At 46.9% G+C, this 20,724-nt stretch overlaps 2 protein-coding genes across 2 annotated transcripts in view; one reads left to right on the plus strand and one right to left on the minus strand.

Annotated features, from left to right (window-relative positions):
• Nucleotides 1-391: 391 nt before the first annotated feature.
• LOC127024107 (GTP-binding protein Rhes-like) lies at nucleotides 392-1,840 on the plus strand. Its single transcript, XM_050908542.1, has one exon. It carries the CDS (start codon nucleotides 509-511, stop codon nucleotides 1,133-1,135), a length of 627 nt encoding a protein of 208 aa, XP_050764499.1. The 5' UTR covers nucleotides 392-508; the 3' UTR covers nucleotides 1,136-1,840.
• A 13,987-nt stretch (nucleotides 1,841-15,827) lies between these two features.
• Nucleotides 15,828-20,724, minus strand: part of TNRC6C (trinucleotide repeat containing adaptor 6C) — a 108,970-nt gene continuing 104,073 nt past the window's right edge. Inside the window, exons 23-24 of the mRNA XM_050908215.1 lie at nucleotides 20,215-20,354; nucleotides 15,828-16,564 (exon numbers count right to left, since the gene is read on the minus strand). Of these exons, the coding sequence (XP_050764172.1) occupies nucleotides 16,204-16,564; nucleotides 20,215-20,354 (501 nt within the window). The 3' untranslated portion in view covers nucleotides 15,828-16,203. The remainder of the gene's footprint in view (nucleotides 16,565-20,214; nucleotides 20,355-20,724) is intronic.

Consider the following 20,724-nt stretch of genomic DNA (forward strand, 5'->3'; position numbering starts at 1 on the left):
TCCCCTGCTGCCAGCAAGCCCACACCAAGAAACACACGTTAATCTCCAGGGAGGACAAAAGGGCGTGACGGCTGCGATGCTGCCGGCTCCCCGGCGCTACCAGCAGCGGCGGGCGATGCAAGTGCAATGATGTGCAGCGTAGCGCGCTGCTCTCCAGGGCTGGAGCGGCTTTCCAGGACTGAGCTCCGCGGATTGGCCCGGAGCACCCCGCTCTCCTCCCTCCCTGCCCTCCCTCCTTCAGCACCCTCAACCCACGGAGATTGGACAGCCTGGTGCCACATGGCAGAGAGGAACCGGGATAAAAGATGAGCTGGACTTGGGGACTGTAGCATCCGCGGCAGAACAGCTGGGAGAAGTTTGCAGGGAGGTGGCACCAAACTTCCCTGGTTGCAGCAAGCTGGTGCAGGGGAGGACGGACAGACGGACGGACGCCGGGGCTGCGGCAACCCAGGGACACCCGTGGGTTGAGCACCAGCTGCGGCGCATCCCGTCCCCTCTGCGCCCAGCCATGTCCCTGGTGGTGAAGGAGAAGAACCACGTGCGGTTGGTCTTCTTGGGTGCTGCCGGCGTGGGCAAGACAGCCCTCATCCGCCGCTTCCTGATGGACACCTTCGAGCCCAAGCACCGGCGCACGGTGGAGGAGCTGCACAGCAAGGAGTACGAGGTGAGCGGGGCCACGGTCAAGGTGGAAATCCTGGACACCAGTGGCAGCTACTCCTTCCCGGCCATGAGGAAGCTCTCGATCCAGAACAGCGATGCCTTCGCCCTGGTCTACGCCGTAGATGATGCCGAGTCCTTCGAGAGTGTCAAGAGCTTGCGGGAGGAGATCCTGGAGGTAAAGGAAGACAAGTTCCCTCCCATCGTGGTGGTCGGCAACAAGGCAGAGAGCGGCGGCGAGCGGCAAGTGCCGGCGGAGGACGCCCTCTCGCTGGTGGAGCTGGACTGGAACAGCCGCTTCGTGGAGACGTCGGCCAAGGACAACGAGAATGTCCTGGAGGTCTTCAGGGAGCTGCTGCAGCAAGCCAACCTGCCCAGCCGGCTCAGCCCGGCGCTCTGCAAGAGGAGGGAGACGTTGCCCAAGGAGCAGGCGCTGCGGCCTCCCATGAACAAGACCAACAGCTGCTCGGTGTGCTGAGCCGGCCGCCCAGGGCCGGGAGGAAGGCGCCGGCAGCAGCAGCACCGGCTGGAAACTCAGGTGGGCTGGGTGGGGAGAGGCGCTGCCTCGGCCAAAACCAACCCTGCTGCCTCCCACCCCTTCCCTCCTCTTCCCCACCCAGCCCGCCAGGACCGGTGAGAGTTGGAGATGACACGGAGGAGGGACTTGGAAGGCATGCTGGTTGCTGGAAGGGCGCGGGGAGAGAGCAAGTTCCCAAAAAGGCAGGAGGCGTACCTGGGAAACTGCCGTCCATCAGCTAGCACGCTGCATCTGTGCTGTGGTGAGCTTGCAGGCAGGCAGGCAGGCAGGCAGGCAGGCAGGCAGGCAGGCAGCTCCTCGCGTACTAGGAAAGGCAGACAAACAACAGGTCTTTGGCTGCATGCATCAGAAGGCAGACGTGGGCATCTGTGCAGCTGCATCGCACCCACCGGTGCCGCTCTCCTGGGTCTCGGTTGGGTCCTGTGTCACCTCGCCCCAAGCACTTGCACGTACAACCTCCTGGCGCGGCTACGGTTACCACGACAGATCCAATGTCCAAAGTAGTTTCAATTTTGTACCTTGGTGTAGAGCATGCGATAGGGCAGTCTATGCATCCCTTTGGTTTTCTCTTTTCTGTTTTTTTTTTTTGGTTTTGGTTTTTTTTTTTGTTAAGCGTACCCAATAAACACGTTGTTGCAAAGTGGAGCTGGAAAATGTCTGGGTTTCTTTCTCCTGTACTTCAAATGCTGCAGTGCCTGATATCAGTGTTTTACGCCCGGACCCCTTATCACTGCGTTTGCTTTTCCTCCTCCATGCTCCATCCTTATCTGGAGCATCCTGGCACTGGAGGAGCCTCTCCAGCCTCCCCCGGCAGTGTCAGGACATTTGGTGTTATGATTTTCCTGACAATTAACCACTAAAGTTTTTACCAAGCATGAGTAACTAAAAATAAAACAGCTCTTCTCAAGTCCAAGTAGAGAAAAGAACAACAGCCATTAAAAGACAGCTGATTCACTGAAATAAAAACCATAAACACATTAAAAGGAGATAATAAAAGGAGTGGGAGAAGAGCACAGAAGGGCAGTATTTACTGTGCTTTAGCATGCACTGCACTGATTTACTCTCCCCTCGCACAGTCCATCCTTGCTGTAACGAGCATTTAACCTGCTCAGCAGCCGCACAAACACAATAAATAAAGATATTAAAGCCTGGTGGATTAGAGAGTCATCTGCCCTGGTCCAGCCCCAAGGAAGCCGGGCAGTTTGGGGTCCCCAGCTTTCAGAAGCCCAGCTCTACAGTATGGTGTGTCCCTGCCCAGCCCAGACGGGCAGGCTGACGCAGGATGGCACCCAGTGATCCCAGCCCCTTCCCGACCCGGGCAGAGGAGGAGAAGGTGCCAGCAGGGAGAGCCCAGCCTCCCCGTGGGCATCCCTCACTGGGCCACCCTGCTGCCACGTCCCCCACAGACACTGGCGCAATGACAGCAACCTCCGGGCAGGCAAAATCCTCCTCCTGGAGCCGGGTGCAGGACGAGGGCAGGGGGCAGGCAGCGGGGAGGGCAGGCAGGCTCTGGCAGGACCCGCTGCTGCCGGCCAGGTGGGTCGGGTTGCCCTCACCGCTCTCCGGCTCGCAGCCACGTACCTCGTGCTGCCACCACGATGCTCTGCGAAGGCGTGCGGCTGCTCCTCGCCCAGCGCCTCGGGGACACGGAGAGCAGCTCAGGGCAGAGCCCTTTCCTGGGAAAACGGGGCTCTTACCTGGAGGGAACGAAATACGAAGACAGTTCACTTTCGGCAGCTGACCCAGCGTGGCGGCACCCTGCCCGCAGCCGGGATGGGCATGATGGATGCAGCCACAGGGGATGCTGCACCTTGGCTGTACCCATCATCTGGGCCACCCCGCCGTGGCGGATGGGGCCGGGGCCGTCCCTGCCAGCGCTGCCCACACTCGGCCCTGACCAGGGGTGACCTGGCCGTGGTCAGACACCTCCCAGTTGCTGCAGAGGGTCCTGCCTCGATGACCCGACCTCTCTCTAATTAGCCAGCCCTGCAGGAGTTTCACAACTTGCAGAGAGCTTTTTTTTTTTTGTTCTAGAGCAGGGTTATGCTAGAATTAAGAGCACCAGGCTTTTTGGTTTACAGTATTATGCTAAAAGCAGAAGAAAACTTCTTTGCAGTGTAAAATTAGGAAGCTGGGACGAGCAACAGATGCAGAGACCAAGATGCTGGAGCTGCAGAAGATGCAGAAACTGAGATGCTGGAGCTGCAGAAGATGCAAAGACCGAGATGCTGGAGGTGCAGCCTGAGATGCTGGAGCTGCAAGGACCCTCTCGACGGGCCCACCTCCACGTGGCCCTGCAGTACTGGGCTCCAGCAATGAGTGGAGCCATTGGAAGAGCTCCCCCAGCAGCACATGTACATGCCCAATGCCTGGCTGCATTATATGGCCCCCTCCCGCCGGCTCCTGGCTCTACCAGCGGGCAGGGTTCCTCCCCACCCTGGGCTGCCCGCAGCCCCGCTCCCCCCGGCCGCACAGGGAAGGGGGCTTGGGGGCGGTGGGCAGGGATGCTGTTGGGATGGAGGGCAGCGCTCCCCAGCCCTTCTGCCCCTCACCTGCAAAACCCCTCTCTGGGGCATTGCGGGTTTGGGGCTTTTTTTTTTGCAACACTCACATGAAATCCTGTTGCACGGGGCCGCTTAGCCGGGGTTACAAACAGCTGCCTCACTTGGACATTGGGGTTAGCAAGCTTTGGCCATGCAGGGACGTGGTATGGAAGCTGGGGTTAGCAAGCATTTGCCATGCTCTGGCAGGACAAGAGCCTTTTAGATCTCTTCTCCCCATGGCTCTGTGAAGGATGCCGGGCAAGGCAGAAGCAGCCAGGAGCCTCAGCCCGTGCCAACCTGCAAGGCACCACGTTTTGCTGCAGAAAGGTTGTAGAATAGCTGTACTATCAAAATGCAAATAAAGCAGCGTGGTAAGAGCCCCTGGTGCCTGTCCCAGAGGAGTGATCTGTGCCAGACGTGGCGTTGTCCTCCGAGGCGGTGTGAGCCCTACCCCGGTTTCTGCCTGTGCGCATCGGTGTGCTGGGGCTCCAGCAGTGCTTCTCCTGCGGCAGAGCAGGGCAAGAAGTGACCCCACTGCAAATGTGCCGAGTGAGGTTAAAAATAGGCAGGTCCTGCGTCTCATGGCCTGAGATGTGTGTGTGCAACCTGTGTTCAGCCTCTGTTTTAGCAGAAACATGCAGCTAAGGGCACTCCCGGGGTAGCTGGGTCACACAGGGGTGGTAAAGTCCTACTGAGGGCTAGAGCCGGCTCGGTACCTATGTGTGTCTCTCAACAATGTGATGTGGTGAAGAACTAAACACTTGCAGCTCATTTTCTTTCAACAAGTGGCAACAGATGAAATGGCTTTTCTTTCCCAGACACCAACCACAGCTACTGAACACAGCATATCTGCAGCATGGGCAGCCGAGGCCGGGGGACGGCAGGCGAGCGCAGACGGAGCGTGTGACAGACTGAGCCGTGCACACAGAGGTTGGCTAAAGCTGTCCCTGCAAACATCCCGCAGGCACACGCCTAATGAGAGCAGCAAAATTTGCCCTTCCTTCTGCTTCCCCTCCCAGGAGGAGAGGGCAGCTGGGGCAGATGCTTTGTGCCGGGACTTCAGGGGAAAGCCTGGGGAGAGCAGGATCCATCCAAACATCCATCCGGGTCCCCCCTGGCTCAGCTCTGCCTTGAAGCTCTCGGTTATCCCCAGCAGAGCTGTGGGGATAGATGAATTAACTGTAATCCCAGGCACTTGCAGCCTGGGGCACTTCTCTGCGGGTCAGGGGAACAGCAAATGAAGGGGCTCTCACCTCCAGAGCAGCTGCTTGAAGCCCTCCAACGCGCAGGAGATCCAGCATGTAGAGGGGACGATGCCCGTGACCGTGGCCCACCAGCAATCAGGGTCTGCCGGGGGCTGAAGGGCTGTCGTCTCCGTTAGCTGTGCGCTGGAGGCTGCTGCAACAGCCTGGAGTACAGGATCCAGGGAAAAGCCTCGGTCCCCAGTGAGCCACGCACAGGCACGACAGCACAAGAGTGCTGCCCCCCAGGATGGCATCCCAGGCAGCAGCAGTGCTCGCTCTCCTGACCCCATCTCTGGGACTAGAGAGGTTTCATTGCACTGGTCCTCTTAATTAATTAGCTGCGGTTTGAGTTGGTTTTTCATAGGTGGGCTGTTATGCCCATGTGTAGAGGGGCCCTGGTACCGGGGAAGGGAGATGTTCTGCTGGGCATGACAGCGGGACAAGGACGTCCCTGTCCCTGTGGGGTGACCGTGGGCAAGCCGCTCTCCCTTCACAGGGCTGCTCTGTAACTCACAACCCCTCAGAAGCAGTGAGGTCTGTGCCAGGACGCACACCACTTCTCAGTGCTGCCCCGGCTGGTGCTGAGGCCTCTGGTGCCGCTTTTCTACAAAAAACATTGTGGTGAATTTGACCCATTTACGTGCAGAACCAAGGGCTGCTCTTTCCATCCCCCAAATATCAGAAAGCTCCTGAACGTCTTTCCATCGCAACTCTTTTCTTTCCCTTCCCTCTGCCTCCCCCTTCCCCCAGTCAGACCATTTTACTCCAGACTCGCCTCCAGAGCAGACGCCAGCCCTGTCCCCGCGCTCGCCCACGTCACCCCCCGGGAGAAGAGCTCCGTGTGATCCCTCCTGTTCTGTTCCACATCATGTAGCACATCCCATCAAACCGCCGCGAGATGCTCCCGCTTAATTTGTGTACACAAACAATCAGGGAGAATCAAGATGCCGCCCGCGAGAGCTGCACACCAGTGACAGCCGCGCCGGCCCGCGGCGGGGGCATCAGCTGCGAGACCGTGATGTGCCTAATTGGTGCTGGCTGCTGCAGTTTGCTCACGTCTTGATTGATGTAAAGCTGTGGCACAAACACTTAAACCAAGGACACCGAACGAGAAAGCAAAACATTTTAAAACGAAAAGCGGCACTTACTCGTTGAGGATATAATTAGCCGTTATTTGTCTTTAGGGCCTTTCGCTAAGCGAGGCTCAGCACCGGGGAAACAAGCCGACGTGCTAAGTGCTCTGGAAAGAGCAAACCTGCCGCCCTCACATCACAGGAGCCCCATTAGGGCTCACCCAGCCGGTCCCGCAGCGGGGCTGGGATTCAGCTGGCCCAGCGCTGGGCTCTGGAGGGCTGCAGGAACATCCTCAGTATTGCACCCTCTACGAGCAGCACCCTCCCACGGTTTTCAGTCTAATAAATGCATATATAGGACATGGTGCCTGCTTTCCTTGCTCACCTACCACTTGCTCTATGCTTGCGAAGAAGCCACTTCCGTGCAGCGTAGACCTTCGCCAACACTGCTTGCTCTATCGGTTTGCACCCTCTACGGTGTAAGAGCGCAGAAAGCCTCTTTCACCAGCATGCAACACAACCTTAGTCTGAAATTGCTTCCAAGCAAGGAACTTTTCAAAATATATGGATCAATTCAAGCCACTTCTGGGAGGAGAGCCTCCGCTCGCAGGCGAGCGTGACCCACGGTGCTGTTCCTGCGGCCCACCCCGAGCTACTGCTGCAGAGGAGCGGCAGGAGCGTGTCAAAGAAGCCCTTTGCAAGCAGTGCTGCCCGATGGGCCGCTGGCATTGCAGCAGCCCGAAAGAACGGGAGGCCTCGGGAGGCCTCGGGAGGCCTCGGTGCCCGGGGCAGAGGGGCCGGGGCGGGCGGCGGCTCCGCCGGCACCGAGCGCCTGGAGCCGGGGCCGGGGCCGGGGCTGCTCCCCCGCCCGGTGCGTGCTCAGAGCAATTCCCTGCCACCATCTCGTGGGGGAAACTGGGAATTACAGCCGAGGACATTTTGTAAAAGGAAAGGGCTTTCTCCCATTTCCTGCCGCCAGGAAGGCTGTAACGTTTGAAAAGCGGTTTAAGGCGGCCCCCCCCCAGCTTTTAGGAGACGGGAGGGGACAGGCGGGACGAGCATTGCTTCTGCTCCTCAGGGCTGCCCAAGAAATGCACTTTATTTTGACCTGGTGCACAACAAACGCACGGGAATGTGGGCAAGACCAGCTAATGCTTGTTTTCATTGCTATCCAAGTGACTGAATTGCTCATACAAACGGTTCTGAAAAGAGGACTTGCCTGGGTTTTAGGCAGAGCGTCTAGCTTTTTCTAAGAAATTTCAGTATATGGAACTGTGTATATGAGAGAAAAATGTTAGTCTGCAACACTTGGAAAGCACACAGTTGGTCAGCATAAATATTAGTCTTCGTATGAACTCTTTGGGGCACCCAGTGCTCGCTTGCACCCAGATAACCACCGACCCACCCTGCAGAACATGCAGGTCCGATGCAGATTTCTTTCCCAGAGAGAACAGACTGCAAGGGATTTGCATGCTGCAGGACGTGAAGCATTTGCAAAGAGGATTTACAGTACTTTGCATTTTAATTGACAGCTCACCTGACAGGGGACAAGTGTGCAGCACTTTGCTTGTTACAATGGCTTTTCGAAATCAAACCCCTCCATTTAGGAGCCTAAACTAGTCGTAAACACCAGTTTGTGCCCTGCTTCTTCCAGTGCTGAGTATCCAGGCAGCCGTCAGGAAAGACAACGTAAGCTCCTGAATGCTCGTACCTTAATAAAACAGGGCTGCTTGTCCAGGCAGGCAAAGAGGGGAAAAGTAGGATTTGTTCTCCTGACACAAAGTCGTGCCACAAGCAGTGAAACGGCAGTGCCTCTCCCCGCCAAGCCTCGGAAAGGCAGACTGGCTTCTGGTGCTCCAGGAGCCGGGCAGAGGCTGGCTGCTCTGGCTAAGGGAGGGCCAGCAGCGTCTCCAACAAAGCAGGAATCTCCACTCCACGCAGTGTCTTCCCAGCTTTTCATGACAGCTCTGCTCATCCCCGTTAAGGCTCTGGCCCTTAATCACAGGGCAGCAAAATCCAGCGTCGCCTGTGCTGCTAGAAGCCCTGATGTCCCTTGCGTCACAGCCTTGTAACCAGGGGGAGAAGCTGAGATGCTGATAAGCGATTTCTTTGTTTTGCAGACCATGAACTTCTGACCTCTGCCATGATACACAATAAAAGACTGGAAAAATCCTCTGACTTGGTATTTCTTCTCTCTCAGGTCCCATATAGGACCGAAGTCGGACACACAACTGATGCCTCTGTGGTCCTACCACTGACTATGAAAACAGCAAAGCATTTTTAAGAATGCATCAATCACTTGTTAGGCCAGGTGGAATACTACAATTTAAATGCCCTGTATTGACAAGAACACTAAGAATTACTCCATTTGGGAAATGTGGTATTTGGCCTCCTAGCCTTGGTGAAGGTCCAAGTGGAAAAGGAGACTTCTTCAGCCATTTCCCTGTAGGCTCGCTTCAGAAAAGCTTCCCTTTCTTGTCAGCTAGAGATGGTGCCCACAGCGGTAAATCTCCAATGTCTTAGAATACCTGGATTCTATAAAACAGATTAAAAAATCAGTGTTTGAACTATAAGGCGATAAAGATCACTATCTTTACTTGGAGGTGTCTATACCAGAAGACGTGATCTTTCACCTACGTACTGGATCCCATTATTTTTGGATACTTCCTCTTCCCTTCCCTCTCCCTCCTGCCCCCCATCTAGGGACAACAGCAAAACTTACTTACTTACACTGTGTCTTAAATTTCATATTATGAAGGTTTAGTGCTTCGTGCTTAACCTCCACTAAATGATGAACAAATAGTATTCTGCTGCAGACAAAGTATTAAGCTTTATTCTGCATCAACCCCAGTTTTAGTCTCTAATGGTCTGTGCTTGAAAGCAACCCCAAGGGGTGTCCGAGGCCCCGTGCTGGGCTGGAGTCACTGGTTTGCTTTGCTGGTCCCAAGTGCTCAACTTCACTTCTTGCAGCTGTGTTTCAGAAAAGCCCCAGGAAAAGGTATTTTTCAAAGATGCTGGAGCACCCTGAGGGAATGATTTTGAAACTGCTTCCAGCTACACTCCCATCCAGGCTATTGCGCGATCCGTAATTCACACACTGACAGGCAGCAAAAGCTTAAAAAGCAGCTCAGGGAGACAGCACAAAACCATGTAATAACCATGCTGATGAGCAAGAAAAAAAGGATATTAGAATAATACAATAAGTTGGACATAGCTTTAGAACCACCTTACTACATGCTCATGTTTACATATTGATGCTATAAAGAAAACCATCACTGAGCCAGAGCTATCAGGGAAAACCAATTTGTTGCCTTTTTTTTTTTTAAATTTGAGCAATTTCTAGCTATTTCAGAAATGAAACTCACCTACAAATCAACCAGATCCTTGTACGCTTCCTTCTAGCCCTGTCCCTGGGCTCTCCGCTCTCCTCACCAGCTTGCCTTTTCACCTGCTGCATCCTACCTTTGTCGCTGCACACTTAGACATGTTGGGAAAGTGCAGCTCTCCCCATCCTCATAGGTTTTTGGAAACTATTCAGCAATAAAAGCATCTCAAGGTAATCAGAGCTATTTGCCAATTACCACTCTTCCTACAAACCGTTCCTTCTGAATGCCTGATCATCCCAGAAAAGAGGGCGGTGAGGGCTGCTTAGCTATGGGGACTGATGTCTGTCCCCTCTTACGTATTTCAGGTACTTTATGCTTGTGCTTAATCTCCCACTGAGCACAGGGATTATATTTCTAAGTAGGCAACCTATGTACTTCACACTGGTAGAAGCTGCAATTCTTTACCTGCAGAATAATCATCTCCTCTGCCTTTACCAGAACTTTCCTGTCATCAGTAGGGAGAGAAGAGATGGGAAGGAGAAAGACAAGTGCCAAGAAAAGGCAGAAGAAGTGGGTCCCACTTGGAATCGGATAATGAAAAATTTGATTTTTTCCTGCTCCTGTGGGATACAGCCAGTAACACGTAACTGTAAACCATGAATGCTGTAGCCAAAACAAGGAGACCTACTGCAAAAAGGGAAAGAGTCTGCTCCTTTCCAACACTGTCCACAAACAGGTCTTTAGTCTGCTTGAAGACCTTTTTTCAGTATAAATTAGAATAAATTAAGATAAATTAAGTGGGCAAAGGGTCCAGGAGACAAAACTACAGGGAAATTAGAGAGGAATCTGCCACAGTTTTGAATATCATCAAGTCCACTCCCCTGAACAAAATGAACATTTAAGACAATAAACTATTTAATTAACTCAGGACAGACCACAGGCAGCTAGCAGATGGGGCAGACCTCTCATCAGGAGTCAGCAGCCTCACAGCTAGTTCAAGGCAAGCCACCTTTACTAATAATAATATTTATTGAAAGCAAAGCAATCTTCCAGCTTATTGTGTTTTATAACATTTTAATAACCCTGAAATCATGACTGCACTGGGACCACGTTTTCATCAGAGAAAATTTACAAGCAACTCGTTTCCAATGCATCCGACAGTAAAAAACAAACACCGGGGGCACACACAGGACAAAGTGTCATATTCATTTCTAATGAAACATTGTCATTAGAGAGAAGAAAACGGTGGGAGCGCGAGGGATTTAAAATGGTCAACTTGACTGTCTTTGCACAGGCTGGATTGGCCGTTAGAGGATGGAGTCTGGCAACTTGCAGCAAGCAATAGTTAACCTGAGAGATTGGGTGTATCCGCTGGAGGAAGACACCTAGACCCCACTAGAACATGGGCACGTTAGTAGTCCGTCCTCCCTCAGGAAAGCTACAATGTGGATGAGTGTTGGAGGTGCCTCTCCCAAATTCCAAGAGCACACGTGTATTACTGGAAGAGACCCCTTGGGAACGAGGGGGAATGTGAGAGGACAAAAGTTAGGCCGCTCCCGTAGACGTTAAGGTTTCACGGGTACGTTACCGCCTTCGAAGCAACGCAAGGACCTGGGTGAAACAGTCCAAGAGACCTGCAGGGAGCTAAAATCGTCCTGTGCGGTCCGTGGACGGGCCCATGGTCTCCTTCGAATTCCCGCTAAAGATAACATCGTGAATCACAGACATTTCCAGACATTTACGGAGCTGTCGTTTACCTTGGGGTTTTGTGGGGAACGCGGGGTACGCCAGGCATCCGTACAGTTTACATACAGAGTTTGTTTGAGCTCGATATCCGATTTTTCAGAACTCCCCTTCCCTGAAACTGGCTACGCAGGACTTGAGCAGAGATTGTACATTCAGCATCAATACAGTGATACAATTAGTACACCTGTCATTTGTACAATGCGTGAACTCTAACAGACATTTAGCAGCAGTTCATATACAACGTTAGGAGATGATCCTACAGGTCACCACGGCAATCTTTGATCTGGTATCACAGATATGCTCCACACTATAGCTGCCCGTAACCCAAATCCTAAAGGGTTTTTCAATTCCATTTCCAGACTCTTCCAACTCCAATAATTCTTAACATATACAGATATCCATATACATTTTTTAATTAAAATGCTCCTTCACATACACAATCATATATTGAATTATCAAGAACAGTAATATATTTCTGGAGCAGAATAGCAAAACGATCTGCTCTGCCAGTGCCACCCACAAACTAGACAAGTAACTAAGAAGAAGTTTGACAGTTTCAGACCACTTAGGAAAGAGAAATTCTCTTGGCCTATAGACAGGGGAGCCATGCAGTGAAAGTGCTATGGAGGACACAGTAAATGCAATATACAGAAAAACACAAATTGTTAAAAATGTTTTCTTGTAAAGAGTCTGGAGCCATAAGGAGAATCCTTATCATCAGGAGCTATCTTTACAATTTCAGAAATACTGGATAGCTTTAAAGCAGAAAGAGAGTATGACACTGAAAATAAAAAGAGCTATGCAAACACTAAAAGATTGATTTTGGCCAAAAGCTATACTTCTTTTAATATACCAGGGTGGATACTAAATTTTAAGAGTGCATCTGATTTACAGAAGGCCATCTCTGCCAACCTTATGGAAGACAAAAGCTCTTGTTAGCTAAAACATCCGACTCCATAATGGACTTTGATGTCTAGGCAAACAAAACCCAGGGACACTGAAACTGAAAGCCCTCCTTGCTAAGGAAAAAAAACCCAAACAAAACACAAACCAAACAAAAAACCAAGGAAGGAAAAGAAAAGAGAAGGCAACTCTCTTCTAAGAGTTTCACTACAAAGACCTGAAGGAGGGGGCGGGGGGGGGGGAGACGGGAGGGGAAGCAGTTCACAGTAAAAAACAACCCTGGCAACAGCTCTGCAACTTCAGGGCAGCATCAAGTCAAAAAAATGAGCAGAACAGGCTTCAGACTGGGTATTTTAGCCATTTAGATAACCAAAGTTACCCCCAAATCTAGCTTCAGCAATTTTTAACTGTATCATATCTGTCAGCACACTGCAAACTCTCAAGAGTTGCTTGGGTCCCCCCCGCCCCACGGGTCTTCCGTATTAAATGCAGAGTTTATGGCAGAGTAGCCGATAGTCCTAGTGACAGCAAAGAGGGGCTACAGTCGCAGTGCAGGTAGAGTTGTTCAGGGCTGTGAACTGCTTTCTTCCTAATCCAGTTCTTCACGTTAAGTTTTTTTCCTTCTCAAATGAATTAGTGGAATGCTAATTACTGTACAAACTCGTAACCACTGGAGACCTGGGGCCAGACCTGCCGTAAATCACGCTTTCAGTACAAATCACCTCAATGCCACTAAGAGGTAAAGAACTGGGTTGATGGACGCGGGAGGAAACGTAAGGTCGTCTTTAGACGAGGGAGATGGAGCAAGTCTGGGTCCCTCCACGAACCTTCCGCAATTCACCTCCTAGGCCTAATGTTAGCCACTGTAAATATCTTCCTTAATTTCAAAACCTGAAAGGCCAAACATGAAAATATTTTGGTGTTTCTACCCCATTTTATTTACGGGCTATTTGCCCACCTCATAAAATTTAGTGGAACTGACAACTTAGAGCTAGAGATATCCAGGTCCAGAAAATGGGAGGCTACAGGGTGATTGAATGGTAGAGCTAGAGAGGAGCCTTCAGCCTCGCAATATTCAAAGTGTTAACAATTCATCTACTATACTACTAAAGACATGAATAAATGAGAAAAACATAATTCTAACAAAAAAAATGATCACTGCTTTTTACGCAGCACTCTTTTGGATGCGATATGCAAAGCGTTCATGGTACAAGCTTATGAGAATGCCATCACCAACAAGCACAGATTCAAAGTGTGTGACTACACTTAGAGGAGTGATTTGCCTGGCTGTACACTTAATTCTCATTAATATTGAAAGAGTTAAACTTCTTCCACGAAATACCTTAACAGATTTAACTATATCTTTTTTTTTTATCCCCTGCATAAAAGAAAAATACACGTTATTTGAACAGCCAAGAAAAAACTGCGATTTATTAAGTTTCAAAGAATCTTCGTACTCTTGAAAGCAACTTTCGGTGCATGTTCTTTAACAATCACATTCTATGAGGAGAATAAACATTAAAAGCCACAATTGTTGTTGTTTTTTTAATCTCAGAGTTACAGACATCTTTAATCCAAAAGGAAAGGCAAAAAAAAAAAAAAAAAGCCCCAAAACAAAAACCCACCCCCCAACCCTTAAACAGAAATTTTCATTCCCAATTTTAAAATATCAGGAGTTTTTCTACAACTCAATGCTAAACTTCAGCATGGAAAATTGTATGTAAACACGCACATACACACATATTTTATATTAAGAGTGTGTGTGTATATATATATAAAATATATATGTAGGAGGCGTGTAATGGCAATGAGATGCAATTACTCTGAGGAAAGGTTATTCAGCTAAATACACTACTAAAACTTGAGAAAAAAAACAAGTCTTGAACCCAGTTTGTGCATAGTTCATGATCCTCTATAAAACCAGCTTTTGTTAATTTGCAATCTTGCAGGACCCTTTAAATCTGATAAAACCATTAAAAAGCTAATCTTCAAAAAAAAAAAGAAAAAAAAAGAAAAAGAAAGAAAGAAAAAAAAAAAAGTAATGCACAAGTTTCCTGATCCAAGCAGGCAGGGAGCACAATGTTCATATAATTTTTAAAACATACTTGAAGTGTATGTTATTCCATTGTCTTTCTTCCTTTCAAAACAATCAAAAACATTGATCTTTTTTTAAACATAAAGCGATTTTTTAATATATAAAGCACTCTTCAAACATCTATTTCTTTTGAGTCCATTATTTGGTAAATATGTAACTGCTACACATTAGATTAGGTATTTTCTTCTTTCTTACTGTCTTTTTTTTATTTTATTTTGTTTTTTAATAATATCTTCAGTGCTAGGAGTTGGGTTTTAAAAATACATGAAATGGTGTGGAGTTGCTCCTCGGGAAACCCGGCTTTCCTGAGACATCTTCCACCATGTGCAAGATAGTGATCACAAAGTTTTCGCCACTTTGACGAAGAGGAGGAAAACAACAACAAAAATAGTACACAGCAATGGCCAAAGAAAAGAATAATACAACAACACTGTTCAATCCCAGAGCTCTGAAGTAGCATATCTTCATTCTGAAAATAGTTTTCTTTACGATGGAAGTCTTTTTTTTTTCTTTTTTTTTTTAATTCCTTTTTTATTTTAAAGTTTGAAGGAGAAAAAAAGGTCTGTAAACAGGTGGGAGCCAAAACTCCTGGCTCCTCCAAAAGCAGTCAAAACCTATGTCCAAGTGCTTGTTTCTGTTCCTGCTTGCAAGGGAACTATCAAACTCTTTACAATTATCTATGGCCACAGTTCAACAAGAGTATTTTTTTTAAACTTTATATTCCGAATGGAAAAATGGTGCAATACTCCGGTAATAGTTTTCTTGCATTAGTCCACAATAAAAAGCTGCTAAAGGTAGATATACATATTATTCTCCAGAGATACACACTGTAATTTTTAAAATGCGATAAGAGTCCTTGAGTAAACATTTACACGTGAATTGTCGCCGGCCCCTTCTATCAGTTTCTTTCTTTTTTTTTTCTTTTCTTTTTTTTTTTTTTTTTTCTTTTTTTTCTCCTTTTTAACATTATAGGATTAGCTACAAGAAGGGCTGCGGACACTCAGTGCAAAGTTAGAAGCTAATAACAATTAAACATTTGACCAATGAGCAAATAAAAAGCATATACTGGATAAAAGGAAAAAATTCACACTTTCAGTTAAACCACACATGGGCACACACATACACGCGCACACACATACACACAAGCACACTCACATACATACATCTGTTCCAACAAAAACATATAGTCTGAACTTTAAAAAAAAATTCTTAGAGCCTGTTTTTTGTATACTGATGCCGACCTGGAAGTGTAATAATTAGACTTAGAAAGTGTTCACATTTTGTTATTGGCCTGCTGGATTCAAGTATTTGCATGTTGATATGTTTTTTTTTTGTGGTTTTTTTGTTTGTTTGTGTTTTTTTTGTTTTTTTTGTTTTTTTTTTTGTGTGGGTTTTTTTTTGTTTGTTTTTTACTTTTTATATTTTTGGGATTAAAAAAATGACATGAAAAAGTAATGAAACAAGGGTAATGTGCATAGGCAGATCCATGGGAGTAGTGGACACAGAGATACCCCAGCCCTGCCCTCCCTCCCCCCCGCTCAACCTGTACAGTCAATAGTTACCATTCAGATTCATTACTTTTCTGTACCAATGGTAAATATCACACTTCACCCTTTCTGATTATTGGGTCCGCCTCTGGTAATGTGCATAATAGTCACAGGCTCATTTTAAATAGGCTTTCATTTCCCCCTTCCCCCCCCAGTTGATAAAATAACCCTTTCCAGCCCAAATTCTGAAAAGTGCCCTTCATGATAGACCTATTCTAAGCAGCTTTTATACTTTGTTTTGAAAGTCACCATACAAACATAAAAAGACAACATAAAACAAAAAGCTATGAAAAAAATAAAACCTGTCATTAGCATGTGACACTGACCAAAAGTAGCCCATACTGTTTCATGAACAGTTCACAAGGACTTCTGAAGTTTCATATTCGATACTGGACAGAGGTACTAAAAAGGGCTGCCAGTCTGATCTGTTAAAGCTGGATTCTTCATCAAGCCCGGGACTGGAAAGGGTTACAATTTTTATTTTTCCTTTAGTGCTGATGATTGTTATTTCCATTTTGCTTCTCTTGTTTCCTAGATGGACTCCCCGCTGAGAAGATCACCCGGAAGAAGAGTATTCAAAGGTGTCGGGCTTCCGATAACTCTACCGTCGTCGGTGCTCGGGGGTCCCCAAAGGCTGCTGGAGTACTGAGGCACCCCACCCCACAGCAGGTCGCTGCTCCCCTTGCCCCCCAGGCAGGGAGTGTTCCAGTGGCCGGCGTCGGTGCGCACCAAGCCGTGAGAGCTGCTCGAGGAGCCCAGGCGAGTCTGGTTGGTTCCAGTGTTGGACTGCCAGCTGGAGGTGGGCGGCAGTGGCTGGCCTTGTGCTAAGAAACGGTTGACTTCTTCTTCACCAGCAAACTCGGCCAGGATGGTAGTGTTTCCCAGGACACACCTGAGGACAAAACCAGAAGGTGTGCAGCAATATGAAACAAGGGCTGCAAAGGGCACCTTTGGAAACAGCCGAGATGGCTGTAAATCCGTGTTCCCCCAAGTTGAATTTGAGGTGAAGAGTTATGCCACGTCTGCTCACTTTTAACAATCCCAGCCTCTTAAACAAACACTTCTCTGTCCTATTTTCTATTCACCTTTCTACATCCATAGGCAAACACGCAAAGCTGTATGTGTGGAGACCACCTCGTTTAACTAACGTGCATCATGGAGGCACAAAGATACAAGCATACCAGCATTATCAGTAACAAATGACAGCAATAATGACAAATTTATTATGATACATTTTCAAAAACTATTCTCTTCACTTTAATTTGTCATCAAAGAATATATCCTGCAGCAGATTCAATCATTTGCTGTGAATTTTAAAATCAACTAACGAGGAAAAGAAGTCTCTCTCTCTTTTTTTTTTTCTTTTTTAAATTTTTAAATCTGCCAGATATATGAGCAGAATAAAATTCAGACACCTTGCACCTCAGGATGTCCACAGCCATCACACTCAAAGGTAACTTTTTAGTTACAGCAAAGGCTGAAATGCTGGTTCTAAGTCTGTGCTCAAGCACCTGGTAACACTGCCTCCTTTCCCCAATTTAACTTTTGCACAAATGTTGTAGCTTTTATTATTTCTGAGCACTGGGCAGTGGTAGTAGCACTGTAGTAATTACGGCACTTTGCTTTACTAAAAAGATAAGATACAAAATATAGATCCAACAATACATCATATCATGTAGCAAAGCAAGCTCCGGACCATGAGATGTGTAATTCCTCCTCCTTTTTTAAATACTCTCAGAAGACTTCGACACTCAGAAAGATTAGAGAATCCTTCTTTTTCACACGTAACAAACAAGTATGCTGTCATACCTTTAAAGGTCTTATCCCATCACAACGTTTAACATTAACTCTTCAGTGTTCAACTCTTCTGTGTCTAATGCTTATTCCTGCTTTTATTTAAAGATATACTTGAAACCCACTGGCTGTGTTGGGAACACATTTCCAACATCTGTACTCTGAAAATTGATTTGTACTTCAATGCAACTCACCACTCATCCTGCAAAGCTGAAGCTTTTGTCTTCCCCCCCCACCCCATTTCCTGAAACCTCACTTGTCTTTAATAGTATGTTTAAAATTCATTTCCTTTGTGGATGTTTGACAAGAATAACTGCATGACTAATGCAATGGATGCAGAATTCTTCCAAGAACCTAGCTTTTATTTTCTTCTACAATTTATTTTGCAACCTAAGATCTCTTAAAGAAGAATGGATGATAAATCTACCTGGCAGTATCCGCCTAAACCTCCAGGTTCTCTGTGTTAGTTCAGTCTCACCATTGCATGGCAGGGAACTCTGAACATAGACATTAACAACCACGCTTTCGCTGGAATACACACGTGTTTGTAATGGCTATTCCCCCTCACCGCCTGACCGCAGCCTCTGGTTTGGAAACCATCAACAAGCTGGGTTTGTGCAAATGCTCCTTGCTGAAAATCACATCTTAAGAATTTCTACCTTTCCTAAATATGTAAGTGAAGAGATCCAAATGCAGTCTTTGAAAACTATGCATTCTTCATAAAATTTTACATTAATTTTCAAAAAGTATTAATCACTGCTGCTCCTAATTTATATAGCAAAAAACCCCGCACACAACCAGAGATGGAGAGTGTGAGCAAGCTATTCTCATATCAAATCACAGAATCATAGAATTGTTTAGGTTGGAAAGGACCTTTAAGATCATCGAGTCCAACCGTTAACCTAGCACCGCCAAGTCTACCACTAAACCATGTCCCTAAGCACCACGTCTGCACGTCTTTTAAATATCTCCAGGGATGGTGACTCCACCACTTCCCTGGGCAGCCTGTTCCAATGCTTGACAACCCTTTCGGTGAAGAAATTTTTCCTAATATCCAATCTAAACCTCCCCTGGCGCAACTTGAGGGCATCTCCTCTCGTCCTATCGCTTGTTACTTGGGAGAAGAGACCGACCCCCACCTCGCTACAGCCTCCTTTCAGGTAGTTGTAGGGAGCGATGGGGTCTCCCCTCAGCCTCCTTTTCTCCAGGCTAAACAACCCCAGTTCCCTCAGCCGCTCCTCACAAGACTTGTGCTCCAGACCCCTCACCAGCTTCGTTGCCCTTCTTTGGATGCGCTCCAGCACCTCAGTGTCTTTCTTGTAGTGAGGGGCCCAAAACCGAACACAGTATTCGAGGTGCGGCCTCACCAGAGCCGAGTACAGGGGGACGATCCCTGCCCGAGTCCTGCTGGCCACGCTATTTCTGACACAAGACAGGATCTGAGACTGTTGGCTCTGCAAGGTATTGTCCAGTGATCAACTCCATGTAAACATTTATCTGTGAAACAGATAGTGGCCGATATCTCTTGGAACTCTAATACTGTCCTGTTGGCTTCCCCAAATCCCATTGTATTTTACCATTGTCACCCTGCCAGCAAACCAAACAAATATATAGCTCAACCCTTTTCATTCAGAAAGGTCTGTCCTGTCCTTGCCAGCAGCGTAACTATAGTTATGCCACAACCTGTTAAAAAAGCAATTTAGATGGAGGCCTTCCAGATCACCGATAATGTAAAGACATTGCCACGTACATATTTAAAATAAGAACTTATCTTTAAACTCACACACTAATTTTGCCTTTGGCATTATTTCTTTTACCTGATGCCCACATCTAAACTGATGTAACTAAGTTGGGTCAATTTTTCATCTCCAATTGTTTTGAATGCTGCTTTGTAATATTTAATTAAGGAACGGACCACAGTTTAAAAAGCAACATGGTCATTAATATAATTATTATTATTACTACAATTTCTGTTAATCAGGTTCATAATGGAAAAGTAGTTGTGACTTTACATACGGAGTAACCATTGCTCCTAAATTTCTAGGTATAGGGAAGGTAATCAGGCCAGCAGTACAGCTAGTTCCAAACAATGTTTCCGCTATGATCAGTATTTTTCATTATACTCATGCTATAACCTGTTGATAAAGAAAATTGCTTTCTAACTCTAAGCACCTAAGTATTCTTTTGAAACATCACCCTCTATATTCTTAATCCTCCCTAATGTCACTGATTTTATCACTCAAATTCTCCAGCTCTTGCGTAGTATGCCAATTAGTCCCATGGATTTTAAAACACCTAAAAAGCACATTTTGTTGTCATACATTTCTTTCAATTTCTTTCATAACTCATTTAAAAAAGGTGACCACCATGAACACATTCTTTATTTATCGTTGTTTTGTCCTTTCTGTTGCTCTCTAAAGCTAAAATCTTGTCTCATGCTCTCTCTGAGCTTCCTTTGGAATTCCTATCACATCTTACAAATTCTTTGCAGCCTTATAGGTGACAAATCCTTACTGAGCACATTATTAATGGTGAATATCTATTATCAAGTTTTGTAATGACCTCTTATTCAGTAGTATGCAAGTATCTAGCCCCCAATTATTTTTTCTCTCTCTCATTAGGTAATTTCAAAAATCAGATTAAACTAACTAGTGATCAGTTCCGAGTCCTAGCAAATAAATGCCTAAGAAAATAGTTTCTGAGATAAAACTGGCTTCATAACAAAGGAAAGAGAGAGCAGAAACGTACATATGCAGAGACTTTTGGGCCTTGGCTGCTTCCTCCTTGGAACTGTAGCGGACCACAGCATTCCCTTGCGTCAGGTTCAAGTGGAATGTTATTAGAGGGCCATGTTGCAAACACAGTGTCCGCAGTGTGGAACCATCAATCTGGTAAGAGGGAAGGGGCGGAAAGGTTATCTGTATTTTGTGATTTTACTTTAAATGCTTGTTAATTAAACAGGTTTCAAAAACTAAAGAATAAGTACAGGTGAAAGAAAAAAAAAGTTTTTCTTCCATAAGAAGAATTTAATTATAGACTTATCACTGTCTGCATTGAGTGAGACATTCTGTCTTTTTAAGACTTCCCTACAGTCCAGTGCACAAGATTTCCCAATTTAGGTGATACAAATTATATTTATCATTAGAAGTCCACAGTAGTCCAGAAATAAGTCAAAGGAAAAACACATCGTTCATAAATATAACTAAATTTTCCCCAAGATTAATTTGGATGTCTACATTCAAGGCTTTGTGGCTTATG

The sequence above is a fragment of the Gymnogyps californianus genome, chromosome 19 (genome assembly GCF_018139145.2).
Source record: "Gymnogyps californianus isolate 813 chromosome 19, ASM1813914v2, whole genome shotgun sequence".
NCBI classification, from domain to species: domain Eukaryota; kingdom Metazoa; phylum Chordata; class Aves; order Accipitriformes; family Cathartidae; genus Gymnogyps; species Gymnogyps californianus.